The 17,899-nt window shown below is 38.3% G+C and overlaps 4 protein-coding genes across 4 annotated transcripts; all 4 read left to right on the top strand.

Moving 5' to 3' along the window:
- The first annotated feature begins 7,897 nt into the window (after positions 1–7,897).
- On the top strand, positions 7,898–11,036 carry LOC130728921 (uncharacterized). Its single transcript, XM_057580504.1, has 4 exons — positions 7,898–9,678; positions 9,759–10,025; positions 10,144–10,243; positions 10,323–11,036. Exons 1-4 carry the CDS (start codon positions 7,898–7,900, stop codon positions 11,034–11,036), a joined length of 2,862 nt encoding a protein of 953 aa, XP_057436487.1.
- A 216-nt stretch (positions 11,037–11,252) lies between these two features.
- LOC130728911 (uncharacterized) lies at positions 11,253–12,199 on the top strand. The gene is made up of 4 exons (XM_057580493.1): positions 11,253–11,581; positions 11,665–11,794; positions 11,881–12,141; positions 12,194–12,199. The coding sequence occupies exons 1-4, from the start codon at positions 11,253–11,255 to the stop codon at positions 12,197–12,199; spliced, it is 726 nt and encodes a 241-aa protein (XP_057436476.1).
- Positions 12,200–12,388: 189 nt separating this feature from the next.
- Positions 12,389–13,475, top strand: LOC130733949 (uncharacterized). Its single transcript, XM_057586239.1, has 2 exons — positions 12,389–12,760; positions 12,863–13,475. Exons 1-2 carry the CDS (start codon positions 12,647–12,649, stop codon positions 13,262–13,264), a joined length of 516 nt encoding a protein of 171 aa, XP_057442222.1. The 5' UTR covers positions 12,389–12,646; the 3' UTR covers positions 13,265–13,475.
- A 609-nt stretch (positions 13,476–14,084) lies between these two features.
- Positions 14,085–15,188, top strand: LOC130733948 (protein LIGHT-DEPENDENT SHORT HYPOCOTYLS 5-like). The gene has a single exon (XM_057586238.1). It carries the CDS (start codon positions 14,393–14,395, stop codon positions 15,014–15,016), a length of 624 nt encoding a protein of 207 aa, XP_057442221.1. The 5' UTR covers positions 14,085–14,392; the 3' UTR covers positions 15,017–15,188.
- The last annotated feature ends 2,711 nt before the right edge of the window (positions 15,189–17,899 follow it).

Here is a 17,899-nt window from a genome sequence, read left to right as displayed (position 1 = left end):
AAAACAGCACATGAAGGTACAACCAGGGTGAGGATGTCTAGACTCCAGATGCTTACTACTCGTTTTGAGAACTTGACAATGACAGAAGATGAGACTATTTCTGAATATCACATGCGTGTGCGTGATCTGTCAAATGCTTCATTTGCTCTGGGAGAACCTATGTCAGATGAAAAGCTTGTGAGGAAAATCTTGAGATCTGTAACCAGCAAGTTTGCAATGAAGGTCACTGCGATTGAAGAAGCTCAAGATATCAGCAGTTTGAAAGTGGATGAGCTGATTGGTTCTCTGCAGACTTATGAGTTAAAGTTGGGTGAAAAACCTGAAAAGAAGACCAAAAGCATTGCTTTTGTATCCAACACCACTGAAGGAGATGATGCTGATAGTGAAAGTGAGAATCTATCTGAAGCTCTGGCACTTCTTGCTAGAAAATTCAACAGAGCTCTAAGGAAGATAGACAGAAGGACTAGGCCAAATGTCCAGGACATTAAGTCTGACAACTCTAAATCCTACAATTCCCAGCGAAAGGTCAAAGAAGAGGACAAATCAGGCCTAAACAAGGGTGTTCAGTGTCATGAATGTGAGGGCTATGGTCACATTAGATCTGAGTGTGCAACCTACTTGAAGAAACAAAAGAAAGGCATGGTAGTGACATGGTCAGATGAAGATACTGAGGATGAGGAAGAGTTAACTGCCAACAAGGTTAATGCCTTTTCCGGAGCTGTCAATGACTCAGATTCCAGTGGCGATGAAATGACATTTGAGGATTTGGAAGAGACTTACAAACTCCTACATGTTAAATGGAAGGAAACTTGCAAACATCTGAAGGAGCAAGAAGATGAGATGAAACAAGTTAAGACTGAAAATGAAAACCTAAGGGAGACCATTGATAAATTGCAAGATGATTTGGATAAATGGAACTCAAAATTAAAGGATCTTGAAACTGTTGAAAAAGCCAAGCTTCTGTTAACTATAGCTGATCTTCAAGAGAAAGTAGCTACATTGACAGCCAAACTGGAAAATACCTACAAGTCAGTGCGTATGCTGAACAGTGGATCTAATATGCTTGAAGGGATTCTGGAAGAAACAAGCAAGCAAGGAAAGAGTGTTAAAGGCATTGGTTTCAGTTACCAGTCTGAGAGTAGAGAAATCAGAAAGCATCAAGGAAGTTTGTAAGAGCTAAGGAAAACTCTGAGTTTAAAAACCCAGAGTACTATCAGAGGTCAAGCCCGATGTCACAACATATGCCTCCACATCCTACTACTCAGAAGGCTACTGCTCAAATTTCATGGAGATGTCATTATTGTGGTAGGTTTGGTCACATTAAGCCCTACTGCTTCAAGCTATACGGATATCCTCAGATCCAGAAGGTTCTCAAGACATCTAAGAAAGCTTGGGTACCCAAAGGAGAAGTTTCATGTCTTATAGCACACACATCCTTTAGAGTCTCATCAAGTGAAGACTGGTATTTTGATAGTGGCTGCTCAAAACACATGACTGGGAATAAGGAGTATCTGGAAAATCTCAAGGAATACTCCAGTAAATCAGTCACCTTTGGAGATGGTGCTAAAGGAAAAATCAAAGGCATTGGGAAGTTGGTAAACTCTGGATCTCCTAGTCTGAACAACGTTCTTCTTGTCAAGGGGTTGACAGCAAATCTAATCAGTATAAGTCAGTTGTGTGATCAAGATCTGGATGTGAAGTTTAGCAAGACTGAATGCATGGTTACCACTAGTGATCAAGAGATTGTGATGAGAGGTGTCAGGTCCAAAGACAATTGCTACATGTGGATTCCACAAAAGAAAGCCCAAGTGTCTAGATGCTTGATATCAAAAGTGGATGAGTTGAATCTATGGCACCAACGTTTAGGTCACATCAATCTCAAGAGTATGCAGAAAGTTATCTCTAAAGATGCTGTACGAGGGCTACCAAAACTGAAAATAGATGAAGAAAAGATATGTGGAGAATGCAAGATTGGAAAGCTGACCAAAACATCTCATGCAAAGCTTCAGCATCCAACTACAACAAAAGTCCTTGAACTTCTTCACATGGACTTGATGGGACCCATGCAGGTAGAAAGTCTAGGAGGTAAGAAATATGTTTATGTCTGTGTTGATGATTATTCCAGGTTCACATGGATTGACTTCATGAAGGAAAAATCAGAAACCTTTGACATATTCAGAAGGCTATGTCTGAAACTTCAAACTGAGAAGAATTGCTCTATAGTAAGAATCAGAAGTGATCATGGAAGAGAGTTTGAGAACTCCAAATTCTATGACTTCTGTGATTCAGAAGGAATAAGCCATGAATTCTCAGCTCCAATTACACCTCAGCAGAATGAAATTGTTGAAAGGAAAAACAGGACTCTTCAAGAATCCACCAGGGTTATGCTTCATGCAAGGAAGATTTCCAACAAGTTCTGGGCAGAAGCCATGAACACAGCCTGTTACATTCACAATAGAGTAACCATTAGAGCTGGAACCACAGTCACTCTATATGAACTCTGGAAAGGAAGGAAGCCAACTGTGAAACACTTTCATATCTTTGGGAGTAAATGTTATATTCTGGCTGATCGTGAACAAAGAAGAAAGCTAGATCCTAAGAGTGATGAAGGAATTTTCATGGGATACTCTACAAACAGCAAAGCTTACAGAGTGTACAATTCCCGAACAAAGGTAATGATGGAATCTGTAAATGTCTCTATTGATGATCAACCAAATGAAAGAAAAGACACTGGTGCAACTGAAGATGATGATGGTCCACATGTCACAGCCGATGTCCCAACTATTGACCTCGACATTGAATCAGAAACCAGTTCTGATGAGCAAGATCACCAGATGACCCCTGCAAATAAAGCTCCATCGATCAGAATTCAAAAGAATCATCCTCAAGAGAATATTATTGGTGACCTCAAAGAAGGAGTTACTACCAGGGCTAGAAGCTACATTGCTCATGAATGTTTTATATCCAAGGTAGAACCCAAGAATGTCAAGGAGGATCTGACAGATGAATACTGGATAAATGCTATGCAAGAAGAACTTGATCAATTCAGAAGAAATGAAGTATGGGATCTCATTCCTAGGCCTGAGGGAGTAAACATCATAGGAACCAAGTGGATTTTCAAGAACAAGTCAGATGAGAATGGTGTAGTAACTAGAAACAAAGCAAGACTGGTGGCTCAAGGATATACTCAGATTGAAGGAGTAGACTTTGATGAAACCTTTGCTCCAGTGGCTAGGTTGGAATCCATAAGGCTTTTGCTTGGTGTTGCCTGTCTTTTGAAGTTCAGATTATTCCAAATGGATGTTAAAAGTGCCTTTCTAAATGGTTATCTGAATGAGGAAGTTTATGTTGAACAGCCAAAGGGATTCACAGATCCACATCATCCTGAACATGTCTACAAACTCAAGAAAGCCCTATATGGATTAAAACAGGCTCCTAGAGCTTGGTATGAACGCCTTACAGAGTTTCTGGTGAGCAATGGTTATTGCAAGGGAGGAATAGACAAGACATTATTTGTGAAAAATGAAAGAGGAAAACTCATGATTGCACAGATATATGTTGATGATATTGTGTTTGGTGGAATGTCGAACACGATGGTGGAACATTTTGTCCAACAAATGAAGTCAGAGTTTGAGATGAGCTTAGTTGGTGAATTGAACTACTTTCTGGCACTTCAGATCAAACAAATGGAAGACTCAATGTTTATTTCCCAGAGTAAATATGCTAGGGGCATCGTCAAGAAATTTGGACTTGAAAAATCTGGACATAAAAGGACTCCTGCTGCTACACATATCAAGCTGTCTAAAGACAATCAGGGAGAGGATGTTGATCAAAGCTTATATAGAAGCATGATTGGAAGTTTGTTGTACCTCACTGCTAGCAGACCTGACATTACCTTTGCTGTTGGTGCTTGTGCAAGATATCAAGCTGCTCCAAAGACCAGTCATCTCTTACAAGTGAAAAGAATCATTAAGTACATAAATGGTACTTGTGACTATGGGATTCTTTATACAAATGATACTAATTCTTCTCTTGTAGGGTATTGTGATGCAGATTGGGCAGGGAGTGCTGATGATAGAAAGAGTACATCTGGAGGGTGTTTCTTCTTTGGAAACAACTTAATCTCTTGGTTTAGCAAGAAGCAAAACTGCGTGTCTTTATCCACAGCTGAAGCTGAATATATAGCTGCTGGAAGCAGTTGTACTCAGCTTATTTGGATGAAGCAGATGCTCAAGGAATACGAAGTTGAGCAAGATGTCATGACATTGTACTGTGACAATTTGAGTGCTATCAATATTGCCAAGAACCCTATACAACATAGCAGAACCAAACACATAGATATCAGACATCACTTCATCAGGGAATTAGTGGAGGATAAAATTGTTACTTTGGAACATGTCCCCACAGAGAGACAATTGGCTGACATCTTTACCAAACCCTTAGATGCTGCTACATTTGACAAATTAAGAGGAAATCTTGGGATTTGCCTCTTCGAAGAAGCATAGCAATTAAAGCCCCTTTTCTGTCTAACGGCTAGTTTCCTCGTAACTACCATTAACTGTCGTTGTGACATCATTGCTTCCTTCTCACTCAACTGCTATATAATCATCACCAATGACTTCATCACAATCTCACCACAAGTTGCCAATCTTGCTCTAACAATTTCTGATTCTCATCACTTACATTTCTCTCAATTTCTTGTTTTTGTTCGTTTGCTTTACCAGTTCATCATGTCTTCAAGCAAGAAAGAGTCTGTGAAAGGAAAGATAGAGAGAACTGCTGGTGGTGCTAGGGTTATGGGGTTGCACACAAGTTCTTCCTCTCAATCTAAGAAGAACTCAAGAACTCCTTCCAAGAAGCACTACAAGTCTCGTGCAACCCCAATGAAAAACCCAGAAGCCCCTGTGCCTGAGGAAGTCTCCAATACTTCTGTCTCTGCAAATGTTGAAGACGATGTCGCGACATTGTCTAATAAGCCTGCCAAGGAAGTTTCACTCTCAAAGGATTCTTCCTCTTCATCCAAGAGTTCTGATTCCAAGGCTGCAAACTCAATGGATGTTTTGTCAGAGGAATCGATGAAGACCCCTCCCATTGTTCATGATGTCTCTGATGATGAAGATTCAGAGGATGTGCCTCTGGCGAGTGTTGCTGCCAGAATGCTTAAGCGAAGAAGAGCATCTGTTGAAGAAATCCCTGTTGTCAAGAAGAAGAAAACCAAGATCCCTACTGGATCTTCAAAATCAAGGGCAACCGATGCGTCACGGAAAGGCAAGCAGAAAGCTGTGGAATCATCAGGGAAGAAAGCCAAGAAGACTACTGGGAAAAAGCATAAAGTTTCCAGAATTGATTTGGAGACTGAATCAGATGTTGAAGGCGATGTCCTGGACATCACTGCCTCTGAGAAGAAAATGTTCTCTGGTAAGCGTATTCCCTCAGATATTCCTAATGTTCCTCTAGATAATGTGTCTATTCATGCTCCAGAAAATGCCTTCAAATGGAAATATGTCTATCAAAGACGTGTTGCCAAAGAAAGGGAGATTGATTCTGATGTGTTAGCCTGCAAAGAGATCATTGCCTTGATAGCAAAAGCAGGGTTGAGGCAGACTGTGATGAACATAGGAAAATGCTATGACAAGCTTGTGAAGGAATTTATTGTCAATCTCTCTGATGATGTTACTAATCCTGCCAGTCCTGAATTCAGGAAAGTGTTTGTCAGGGGTAAGTGTGTGAATTTCTCTCCTGCTATCATCAACCAAACCCTTGGAAGAAGTGTGGTTGAATTTGTTGAAGAAGAACTTTCTCTGGATACGGTTGCTGAGGAATTGACTGCTGGAAGAGTAAAGAAGTGGCCTGCTAAGAAGCTTCTGTCAACTTGGGTTCTGAGTGTGAAGTATGCTATTTTGAATAGGATTGGAGTCGTGAATTGGGTTCCCTCTAACCATACTTCTTCTGTTTCTGCTATGCTTGCCAAGCTTCTCTATCGCATTGGGACTGAAATTGCTTATGACTTTGGCAACTTTGTGTTTTCCCAAACTTTGAAGCATGCAGATACATGTGCAGTGAAACTCCCCATCTCCTTTCCTTCTTTACTGACTGCTATCATTCTGAAACAACATCCTCATATCCTCACTGTTGATGATGTTCCTGTGCCTAAAGGCCCTCCCATCACCTTGGACCAACGGTTGTTCCTGGACCCTCATGTCCTGGACATTGATTTGCCATCCAGTAGGACATCTTTTCCTGCCTCTATGTCTGCCTCAGGCACTCACAGTGTCATTGCTGAATTTGAGGCCATTTCCAAGGAACTTCAAGAGACGATCAGGATTGCTGCTGCTAGGAAGATTAAGGTGGATGCTCTCATTCAAACTCTCCAGGGGGAAGCTGGTCAAGAGGGTGAGCATGCAGCTGATGCTGAGAGGGAAGGATCTGCAGAAAATGCTGAGGAACACTCCTCTTCTTCTGGTGTTTAGTGCATCTCCTAGTTGATTTTTAGTTGGCCTTGGTTAAATTCTTTCCATCTTTGCCAAATTTGTGCTAAAAAAGGGGGAGTAGTAGTAGAGTAGTAGTTTGTTGTGGTTTGTTTTTTTTTGAAGACTTGGTATTCTGGTTATGTTATGTAATAAGTATGCAGCTTTGTCAAGACAAGACCAGTTCAGGAGATATTTTATGTTCAAGTGTTCAAGTGCTACAAGCTAGCTTCTGTTCAAGTAGTACCAAGTGTGCTTGCTTAGTTTGTACTGTGTTGCATATGGGTTCTATATACTTTATGCAGTGTTTATTTGGATGCATCTTTTGAGGGGGAGTTCCTCCATGTTTTGGCTGTTGTGGATGCATTGGTATGAGGGGGAGTATTTCTGCTGCTGACTCTGATGATTTTGATATTTTTTCCCTCTCTGGTAGTGAAGTTGTTTTTAGTCAAAATTTGACAAAGGGGGAGATTGTTGTTTCCTTTGTTGTCATCAATTTTGTTAAGAACAACCTGATGTCCTAGCCGATGTTGTGACATCTGCCTTGATGAAGGCCAGGACATCCGCCCCTGCTGGCATGCAAGTGGATCCCTTGTGGTTATGCTTTATGGTATGATCTGTGCTTACTTGAAGGTCAAGTAACTGTGTGTTGGGAGCCAGTTGCGGGTTGTTATTGTTGAAGCAAATCTGTGATTAAAAAGATTTGTTTCTATTTTTACTTGTTGATCACTCATATCAGATCTTAAAAGATTCTCTGCTGATATGAGTTGGATCAAAGTGTTCTTCAGCCCAAATAAACCCTAGCCGCCTCTGCTGAAGTATATATTGACAAAGACCTGAAGCTTGAAGTTGATCGAGAGAATTACCTTGAAGATCAAGTGTTCTTAAGAGTGTAAGTTGTTCTTTGTCTTTGTTAGTTGTGAACTCGTCTTGCTCACTGATTCTATAAAGTAAGACTGAGTTCTGTTTTGTGTTTGAGTGTCAAACAAACCTTGTGTTATTGTTGTTACCAATCACTGTGGCAGTGATTGAGGAAAAGTGAGAGGGGCTCTCATACTTAGGCTGTGGTTCTAAGTAGAATACCACTGGGTAGATTAGGTTAAGAACAATGAACTTGATGTGTTCATGTGTGTCTGTAATACCTAGTTCTTGAGATAGTGGAATTCCTTTTCATTGGGCGAAAGCTAACCAGATGTAGGTGTAGTTTCACCGAACTGGGTTAACAACTTCCTGTGTCTTGTTTCTTTTAGTTGTTTGTTGTTTTGTGTTCATGCCTTTCAGTCATATGATGTTCTAATCGATTGTCCCAGCATCGTGCAGGACATTTGTTCTAAGGGATCTAGAATTTCATTAACCTTGAAGCATCTGAATTCTTTAATTTGTTGAACGCTGCTAATTCTTCTCTATGGGATGGTTGTGATAAGTATTCTATGTTGTCAGCTTCTTTAAAAGCCCTAAGTTTGAAGGCGGACTATGGTTTATCTAAGGGGTGCTTTAATGAATGGGTGAAATTTATGAGTGATGCATTGCCCAACGGTAATTGTATGCCTAAAAATTTATACCATGCGAAGAAAACAGTTGCTGAACTAGGGCTAGCATGTGTGAAGATTGATTGTTGTCCTGGTGGTTGTATGTTGTATTACAAAGAAGATGAGATGCTCCAAAGTTGTAAGTTTTGTCCTGAGAAGCGGTATAAAGAGGTTAGAAAACAAGGTAAGGAAAAGTTGGTGCCCCAGCAAAAGATGTGGTACTTTCCGCTTGTTCCAAGGCTACAACGCTTGTATTCTTCAATGCAAACAGCTAGTCATATGAGATGGCATCATGAGCATTACAAGGAGCCTGATTTCTTGTCTCATCCATCAGATGCGGAAGCTTGGATGAAATTTGATGAAGCATGGGGTACTTTTGCTGATGAACCTCGAAATGTAAGATTAGGCTTATGCTCTGATGGCTTTGCTCCATTTGACATATCGGGAAAGAAATATTCTTGCTGGCCAGTGATTGTTACTCCATATAATTTGCCACCATGGATGTGTATGAGAAGAGAGTTCATGTTCCTAACCATTATGATTCCTGGGCCGTCAGCTCCTAAAAAGAGTATTGATGTGTATTTGCGCCCCCTTATAGATGAATTGAAGATGTTGTGGGAGGATGGAGTTATGACTTATGATGTGTCGTTGAAGCAAAATTTTTTGATGAAGGCTGCTGTAATGTGGACAATCAATGATTTTCCAGCATATGGTATGTTAAGTGGTTGGATGACAATGGGGAAACTTGCTTGCCCTGTGTGTATGGAGCGCTCTAAGGCTTTTTCTCTTGCATATAGTCGGAAGGTCTCATGGTTTGATTGTCATCGCCAATTTTTATCAGAAGATCATGAATATCGGAAATGTCCGAAGAAGTTTACAAAAGGTAAAGGTGAGACATCAACTAAACCACGAAGGTTGAATGGTGAAGAAGTGTGGGAAAGAATTAAACATTTACCAAGTAAGGAAGAATCAAAGGAAGGGCCTTCACAAGGTTATGGGGTAAAGCACCAATGGACTAGCCGAAGTATATTCTGGGAATTGCCTTATTGGAAAACTCTTCTTCTCCCACACAATATTGATGTAATGCACACTGAACGAAATGTATTTCTCAATATTTTGTTCACTGTGATGGACACCAAAGGAAAAACAAAGGATACCTTCAAATTTAGGAAGGACTTGGAAGAATATTGTTTGCGTGGAGGTTTAGAAGTACAACAAAGTGAGAATGGGAACTTTTTTAAACCAAAGGCACAATATGCATTAACCAAACAACAAAGGCTAGCTGTTTGTGAATGGGTTAAAAATCTTAAACTTCCAGATGGGTATGTTTCCAATTTGGGCAGATGTGTTGACTTGAGTGAAGCAAAATTGTCTGGCATGAAGAGTCATGATTGCCACGTATTTATGCAGCGATTGCTTCCAATAGCATTCAAAGCTTTGCCCAAGCCTATTTGGAATACACTTACTGAATTTTCTCAATTTTGGAGAGAACTTACTTCATCGTTGTTGATGGAAAGTAAATTGCGCATTATGGAGGAAAACATCCCAATAATTTTGTGCAAATTAGAGCAAATATTTCCCCCAAGTTTCTTTGACTCAATGGAACACCTCCCAATTCATTTACCGTATGAAGCAAGAGTCGGAGGTCCTGTCCATTATAGATGGATGTATCCGTTTGAGAGGTTAGTTCGTAGATACATCTCATTTCTTTGAAATTCATTAATTCTTTTCCTCTAAGATCATTCTTCCATTTTCTTAATAGGTTTATACGAACCTTAAAGCAAAAGGTAACTAATAAGGCTCATGTAGAAGGCTCAATTTGCAAAGCGTATTTGCTAGAGGAGATGTCCACATTTGCTTCATATTATTATCCTCCTGATGTTCCATCAAGGAGAACAAGAGTGCCACGAAATGATGGAGAATGTTCTTCTCAGAATCCTCCGTTATCTATTTTTAATCATGCAGGTCGTGGTTATGGAAAATGTATCACAACTACCTTGGACGGAATGGAAGTGAAATCTGCCCATTTGTATATTTTGTTAAATTGTCCTGAGGTTACACCTTATATTAAGTAAGTCATTCCAAAACACACTATGATGCATAGTTTTTATGTGAAGTTGTGTTTAACTTGTGTGTTACGCATGTAGCATGTACTCAGATCTACTACGCGAACTTGATCCAGTGATAAATGATGCAGACTTGGACAAACAAATTTCCATGAAGTTTCCCACTTGGTTTAAAACTTATGTATGTGAAACTATAAGTGAGCTTCTTAAAAATTAGTTTATCACATCATAGATTGTACTAACTAAATGATGTATTTTAGGTGCTTGACTCAAGAAATCAAATTACTGATGTGCTTTTGACGAGTTTGGCATGGGGCCCTCTTAGAAATGTCAACAAATGGCATAGTTATGTTATTAATGGATACAAGTTTATTACAAAAGCACAAAATGAAGGAATGTGTACAACAAATTTTGGTGTATGTGTTCGAGGTGGGCAAAGTGATATCGTGGACTATGATTACTATGGGATGCTAATTGACATTGTTGAGTTGGAGTACACTGGTAGTCCTACAAAGAAGTTGGTTTTATTTAAGTGTGATTGGTTTGATTCTAGCCCTCAAGGAACAAGGATAGATTCTTACGGCAATGTTGAGATTATAAAATCTAGGAGATACTCAAGTTATGATCCATTTATACTAGCTCAACAAGCAGAGCAAGTGTACTTTTCATCTTATCCCGAAGGGCAACAAGGTTGGTTGGCTGTTATAAAGACCAAGGCACGTAATACAATCCTATCTTCGGGAAATAAGAAACCTGATGATGTTTATCAAGATGATGATGTAGAAACAATCCCCGCAATAATTGCAAATGATGATCTTGAGGAGAGTCTTGTGGATATCAGTGGTGTAGGAGAAGAATTACCACCGAACCAAATGGAGTTGGAGGATCAAGAGGAAGAAGATGAAGATATAGAATACTCATCAAGTAGTGAAGAAGATGGAGAACTTATAGAAGAAGATGGAGACTTGAACTAAGACATTAAGCTTTTATGTCTTTCTTTTATGTATTTTTTTATGAACTTTTATGTCATTTTATGTATTGATCGACAAACAGTGTTATGAGCTTCTATTTCATATTTTATGTATTTCCTTTTATGTGTTTTCGTTAAAATATACTTTTCTAAACAACATGACATTTTCTTTGTGTTTTCTTATATTTGCATTAGTTACATATACTTTATATTTATATAGATGGAAGACAATGGTTGTAGAGGTTTTGGTAGAGGAAGAGGGGGAGGTAATGCTAGAGGAAGAGGGGGAGGTAGAATTAGGGGAAGAGGGAAAGGCAAAGGTATGGAGCAGCTGACACTGCCTTCTCCATCCCAACCTCCTCAATCAATCACTTCTAGTCCTAGCAATCATGATTCCACTACAGAGAGCCTGCATACTCCAACAACGCTTAGTCCCTTGCGCAATTCTGTAGATTCCACTTCTACTCATGATTCCACTTGTGTACATGGTCCAAATGCCACTGTTGATGCTAATGGAAAACTTCTGGTCCGTTTAGTAGAAGGAAAAAAGTAAGTTGTTACAAGTATGTCCTTATTTTTGGTAATAATCTCTATGTTTAAGATTTACAAATGGTTTGAATTTGTTTTCATAGGTTTGAGTCTAAAATATCTCGTGAAGTTACGAAGTGCATAAAAAGTAAGTTTGAAGGGGCTTGGATACGTTATGGGGATGTGAAGCGAGAAAACAAAGCTTTGACCGACGTGTGGTTTGGTGAATTTAAGGTATGTTTATTTTATTATGTTTTTGTATGTTTTAATCAAATTTTCTTATTATACTATTTAATGATCTCACAATATTTTTGTTGCAGAAAAGGTGTAGTTGGCCTCTTGAGCAAGAGTTAGCAGTACGCAAAGCATTTGATCAAAAAGCTAGTAGTCAACTATCAGACGCATTGTATAGGGTCCGGGCAGGGCAAGATCAAGGAACTTGGATTCCTAGTGAGTATCATGCTGAATTGGAAGAAAAATGGAAGGAGAAGGCAAAAAAAAATTCTGCAAATAGAAAATCATCCGATCGACCACTACATACCGGAGGATCAATCACAACATCTGAGCACCTTAAGAGAATGGTAAGCCATTGTATTGATGAATGCTTTCATTTAAGCTTTAATTTGCTTTTAGATTTAGGATCCATTTACTGAACTACTACCATATGTTGCTTTGAAACTCTGCCTGCATGAGTTAAAAATGAGGAGTCGAGCCTTCAAAGTTCTGTGTAGCAGCACCTTGTTTTGTCAATTTAGAACTTAGGCATAAAGGTGTGATGCTACAAGTGTACTGAAATTTGACTTATTAAACTTGCTACTAATAAATCTAGAGGTAGTTAGATAAAATAGAAAATCTAAGCAGTGTCTAACAAGTTTTAAATTGTAAAGTTTGGATGTATTAAATTGAATTGTAATTTTACAACAACTAAGGAGTTCCATTCAGCATCTTAGTTGCTGGTTTTTTCTTTTGACTGCAAGAAGTGTGTTTTGGTTTATGGTATTTGTACAGGACAGGTATGTAGCACAATTGGATTTGGCCATATTTTGCTTTCTCATTTTATGAACATTTAAACTAATTTACAATTTTATGCAGAAAATTTCAAGTGACAAGGATCTAGGTTGTTGGGATGTATTTCTGAAGACCCATCGATATAAAAAAGATCCCACAAAGTTTGTCTCCCCAGTAGCAGAACAAATTGCAGTAAGTTAACAACATTTAAGATATTATAATTTTCATGTGATGTTTCAAGTGTGGTCCTATTTACATCTATCTTTACATCTAATATCTAAATGTTATTTTAAGGCTGATTATGAAAGAAGTGTTACTGTACGAGACTCACAAGAGAATGTTGAAGGTGCCAACAAAAAATCTGATGATGATATCTACTTGGAGGTTGTTGGAGGTGTGAACACAAAGGGGAGGATATATGGATTGGGGCAACTAGCTGAAAAATATAAACGTTCTGCAACAACTGTTGACATCTCACTTTCAGAGCATGAGACCATGAGGCATCTTGTTTCTAAATTATCAGATGAAAATGCGATGCTTAAGGATCAAATGAAGAGTTATGATGAGAAGTTTGAATTCATGCAGAGATTCATCATTGAGAGAACCAGTCAATGTCCTTCAACCTCTGCTAATCCATCTACCAACCAGCAGAATCCATATGATGGTGATGATGATGATAATGAGTTTAAAGATTAGTGTAATGACCTTCCATTACTACCAAACATGTTCTGTTACTGAAGTTATGTATTTTGATTTGTACTTTGGTGATGTCTTTTATGTTTGTGTTATTGTACTATGTTGTCTTTTAGATTTGTGATATGAATTGTACTGTGGTTATGAAGACAGTGTCTATTATCTTATATATGTTGACTTTATGTCTTAATATGGATGTGAAACTTTTATTCGATATTAGTTTTTTTATTTAAATTATTGAGGATTGAATTTGATTCAGGAAAAAAAAATTCTGCTCAAAAAAATAAATATGGCCTGGAATTCAGTTAGAATTTAGCGACGGATTTCTGGGCGACGGATTTCTAGTACAATTAGCGACGGATTAGTGTCATAATTAGCGACGGATATTAGCGACGGATTAGTGTCACAATTAGCGACGGATAATTTACCATTTAGCGACGAATTTTATCCGTCAATTAGCGACGGTTGAAAACAATGATCCAAAACAAATTAGCGACGGATTTAGTACCCATTAGCGACGGATTTAATCCTTCTCTATTAGCGACGGACCAAAATAATCCGTCGCTAAAGTTTAGCGACGCCACTTTTTCAGGGGGATTTAAATTCGTCGCTAATTCCGTCGCTGAACGGTTAGCGACGGATTTTGCAGCTTTTAGCGACGGATTTCGTCCCTCTCTAATAGCGAGTTTTTTAGCAATGTCCGGTCATAGTAATTGGTTAATTTCTTTTTGTAAAAAATCTTTTTTGCTTACTTCTTAAACCAATCATAGAAAATGTGTTGGAGTAAAATAGTGTCTTTCCACTCGCCCCACTAACAAACACCACCACTAGTACTACTCACTCAATTCAACACAACCCTTCTTCACCCTTCAATTCCTTCTTATTCATTCATTCAATTCAATTCATTCATCTAACTCTTTTTACGTCCCATCACCCCAAATCTCTCTCATCAATCTCTTCTTCCCTCTCTAGAAAACTAACCCAAAAACCCTCATCTCTCTCTTTCCCCTTCTCCTTCACAACACAACACAACCTGCTCCAAACACTCATCACTATCTTCCCAAACGCCAATAGAAACAAAAAACCATTTTCTCTATCTAAGAAAATTGAAGCTGTTCACAGTTGTTGATCATGGAGGCTACATCAGGTGGAGCGTCATCAGAGGCAGCAGCTCCAGCAGTGAGCCATCAAGCTGAACAGTCATCTCCGGCGGCGGCAGCACCTCTGAGCCGTTACGAGTCACAGAAACGGCGAGACTGGAACACGTTCTTACAGTACCTACGGAACCACAAACCGCCACTAACGCTGGCTTGGTGCAGCGGAGCGAACGTGATCGAGTTCATGAAGTACCTTGACCAATTCGGGAAGACAAAAGTGCACGTGACCGGCTGCCCGTACTTCGGGCACCCGAATCCGCCTTCCCCCTGCACCTGCCCTCTCAAGCAGGCTTGGGGCAGCCTAGACGCCCTTGTCGGGCGCCTCCGGGCTGCCTTTGAGGAAAACGGCGGTCGGCCCGAGTCCAATCCGTTTGGAACCCGGGCTGTCCGGATTTATCTCAGGGAAGTCAGGGAAGGACAAGCCAAAGCTCGTGGTATCCCTTATGAGAAGAAGAAGCGGAAGAGATCCAACGTTGTCACCGCCGCTGCAGTGTCTACAGCGACGGTGAGCGGGAGTGGATCTCCCGCCACAGCTGGTGGCAATGATAATAACAGCAACGCTGCCACACCTAGTGCTGCTACTGCGGCCACCGTATAGTATAATTTTGATTTTTTTTCTTATTTAATGCTAATATTTATCTATATTTCAAAGGAAATTAAATGTGATTAAGGTTTATAATTAAGTTACATATTGATGCCTATTTTTCTGAGATTAAGCCTAACCGGTGTATGTAATTGTTTCTAACTAGTGCTTATTTTTTCATGCCCAATATTATGATTCCCTCTTTTTTTTTTTATCATCTATGTTATCTTCTTGATGTGGTATTTCATCACTATTATATGACATGATGAAGTGTGCTTCTCTTTTGTTTTATTTTGGGTTATTTCATTGAAAAAGTTAGATGGACTAGTAGGATGGTTTATTTGTGTAGCTTAACTTAACTTGCAGCAAAGATAGAAGAATCCAAAGCCTTTCATTTTCTGGATAAATTCATTCATTGGTTTAATTTAATTCACTGTTGGACTTTTTAGGGAGAGTGAGCTTCCCTCTTTGATTTTACATAATTCACTAGGGGTTGCATCATATTCGAATGATGCCATTGAGGAATCTATCAAGCAAGTCGTTAACGTTCATTTGCTTTCATAGTGACATTTCCGATTTTTGTCTTGACCTCCAATCAGTGGTTTCTAGTTAGAAAACAATTTGGTGAAAGTTTGAAAGATGGGAAGAGAGAAAAAGAAAAAATTAGAACAACTAATTTATTATTATCCTTTCATTTTCTTTCTCTGCTGTTTGTCACCCTGCAAAATAGTGTATTTTATGGAAGTAAATCAAGGAATGGACCCTTCCAATATATTCACAATCATTTTAGTTGGTAGATAGATATATGAATATAAATTAAATAAATTTTTAGTAAAAATTTCTTGCTAATCCTTGTCATGTTTTGGATTTGCTGCTTGTGAGAAGGCAACAACAAAGAATGAGTCTATGTGGTGCAATCCTACTTTATATGAAGAACTTTACTATCTGCAGAAGCAGAACTATTCATCTGGTCCCCAATTAGGCAATTCTCTTATATGCAAGGCTCAATCTTTCTACAAAAATGATATGCACACGTGCGCTTATCATCCACAGCATTTTTTTTTGTCTGCAATTCTGTTTCAGGTGTTGCATTTGATCTAATCTCAGATTGTGGTGTGAAGTTTTAGGATTTTGGCTATATTTTACTCGGATTGCATGGAGCTACTTTTTTACACAATCACTCAATATGAATTTTTGAATTAAGATTGAAATGTTAATATTTAATGTTGGTAAACAAGATATACATACGTATGTCTCAAATGATAAGAGTTAAACGACATATAAATTAGGAGGGGAAAGTTCAGGTTCAATCCCTTAAAAGTATAATATTATCTGTCTAATTTTAATCGAACTACCTACATTTGTGATTGCACTCCATTTAAGGGCAGAAAATCTAATTTCCTTATATTCTCTTCTTTTTGAATGAGGTGGTTTTCCAGCTTTTCACCCTATTCTTCATCAGCTTCCCTCCACACTTTCTCTCTCCTAATATTCCTATAATTGACATTTCTTTCTAGTGACAACAACAGCAATAAAAAGATATAGAGAGAGAAAAAAATCTAGAGGCTACAAGCATCAATGAAAAGAAAATTGATCCCTGCTGCTCATATTTTAAGTGTGAAAACGACAACCAGCCAACCGTTCCATAAACATTTTATATTATTAATTTATATTATTTATTTGGATTATCATAACCAAGCTACAATCTAATATGTTTTATTTTGTTATTAATTAGAGCACATGACCCACCAGCCACTAACATACAAAACCTTCTGAATTTTAATTTGAAACTTTGGACCCATATACTAAAATCATGATTCATCTACTCATGATAATGTGTTGAAATTATTTATTTGTATTACTTTTTTGTTTGTTTCTTTTATTTTATTTCCCCCCCTTCTCTCCGTGAAGAAATATTCACATGATGCACTTTTCCAATTTGCATTTAAGATGAAATTTCCCTTTCCTGGCCTTTTGTTGAACCACGTAATTTCGTATGGGGCACTTTATTTGTCACTTTTGTTTTTTTCTTTATTGTGTACGGTGGCCACTTTAACCATTTCGATATCTAAAAAGTCAAAAAGGAAAAAAAAATCACCCATCCCATAGAAAAAGTAGAAGTTTCTCAATTTTGAAGTTCCATAATTCGATTTCACAATATAATCATATAGAATTAAGTTTTTCATAAGTATCTAAATATAAATTACTTCATTTTTTTAACCAAAAAATTACTTCATTTTTTCACTAAATTTTATCATTATTAATTTCACTAAAATTAATTCTCACGCATTTAACTTAGATTAGATCTTTCCACTTTTGTCGCCATATAGGGCAGCATCTATAATTAATATTCTGTGCCATATAGATCACTTTATTCATATTATTAGATTAGGGGGAGATGGGAAGAATGGGGGGAATTGGATTTGGTTTTGGATGGAGTTATAATTTTCTCAACTACACCTATGTATGTACTACAAATTGATGTCAGAGACAAAGACCACTTGAACATCATATCTTAATTTATGAGAGAAAAAGAGTGGAGAGAATGGGGTTTCTTGGTGGTGGTGGGGGAGAATGGTTTGGGTCATTTTCTTAAGGCACAATTGCAGATATATTACTCTTGTTTGTGTCCACGACAACGACCATTGGAATAGTGCAATTATTGTTGCATCGAAAATAATTAATTAATTATTTAATTGCAAAGAATGTTAATAAAATTTACAAGGCTTTGATTAGAGATGATAATTTCTTCCTACATACTGGAGATTTGATCTTGGGGAATTTAACCTTACAGGATGGGTACGGGGATGAAAACCAGTCAAATTTAGAGGTAAGATGTGGATTAGTCTCTCTGTCCTGGGATCCCTGTCGTCTATTTTTAATAAAAGTATCATAGTA

Source organism: Lotus japonicus, chromosome 1, assembly GCF_012489685.1.
Source record: "Lotus japonicus ecotype B-129 chromosome 1, LjGifu_v1.2".
NCBI lineage: Eukaryota > Viridiplantae > Streptophyta > Magnoliopsida > Fabales > Fabaceae > Lotus > Lotus japonicus.
The sequence above is the reverse complement of the archived record's forward strand: the minus strand, read 5'-3'. Positions and strand labels throughout refer to the sequence as shown.

Bases quoted from the DNA above. Each gene is read 5' to 3' on its own strand.
- LOC130728911 (XM_057580493.1), top strand. From the start codon at position 11,253: ATGGAAGACAATGGTTGTAGAGGTTTTGGTAGAGGAAGAGGGGGAGGT. The intron at 11,582-11,664 runs GTAAGTTGTTAC...TTGTTTTCATAG, and splicing joins CGTTTAGTAGAAGGAAAAAA to GTTTGAGTCTAAAATATCTC. The intron at 11,795-11,880 runs GTATGTTTATTT...TTTTTGTTGCAG, and splicing joins TGTGGTTTGGTGAATTTAAG to AAAAGGTGTAGTTGGCCTCT.
- LOC130733949 (XM_057586239.1), top strand. From the start codon at position 12,647: ATGCAGAAAATTTCAAGTGACAAGGATCTAGGTTGTTGGGATGTATTT. The intron at 12,761-12,862 runs GTAAGTTAACAA...TGTTATTTTAAG, and splicing joins CAGTAGCAGAACAAATTGCA to GCTGATTATGAAAGAAGTGT.
- LOC130733948 (XM_057586238.1), top strand. From the start codon at position 14,393: ATGGAGGCTACATCAGGTGGAGCGTCATCAGAGGCAGCAGCTCCAGCA.
- LOC130728921 (XM_057580504.1), top strand. From the start codon at position 7,898: ATGTTGTCAGCTTCTTTAAAAGCCCTAAGTTTGAAGGCGGACTATGGT. The intron at 10,026-10,143 runs GTATATTTTGTT...TTACGCATGTAG, and splicing joins GAAGTGAAATCTGCCCATTT to CATGTACTCAGATCTACTAC. The intron at 10,244-10,322 runs GTATGTGAAACT...GATGTATTTTAG, and splicing joins CCACTTGGTTTAAAACTTAT to GTGCTTGACTCAAGAAATCA.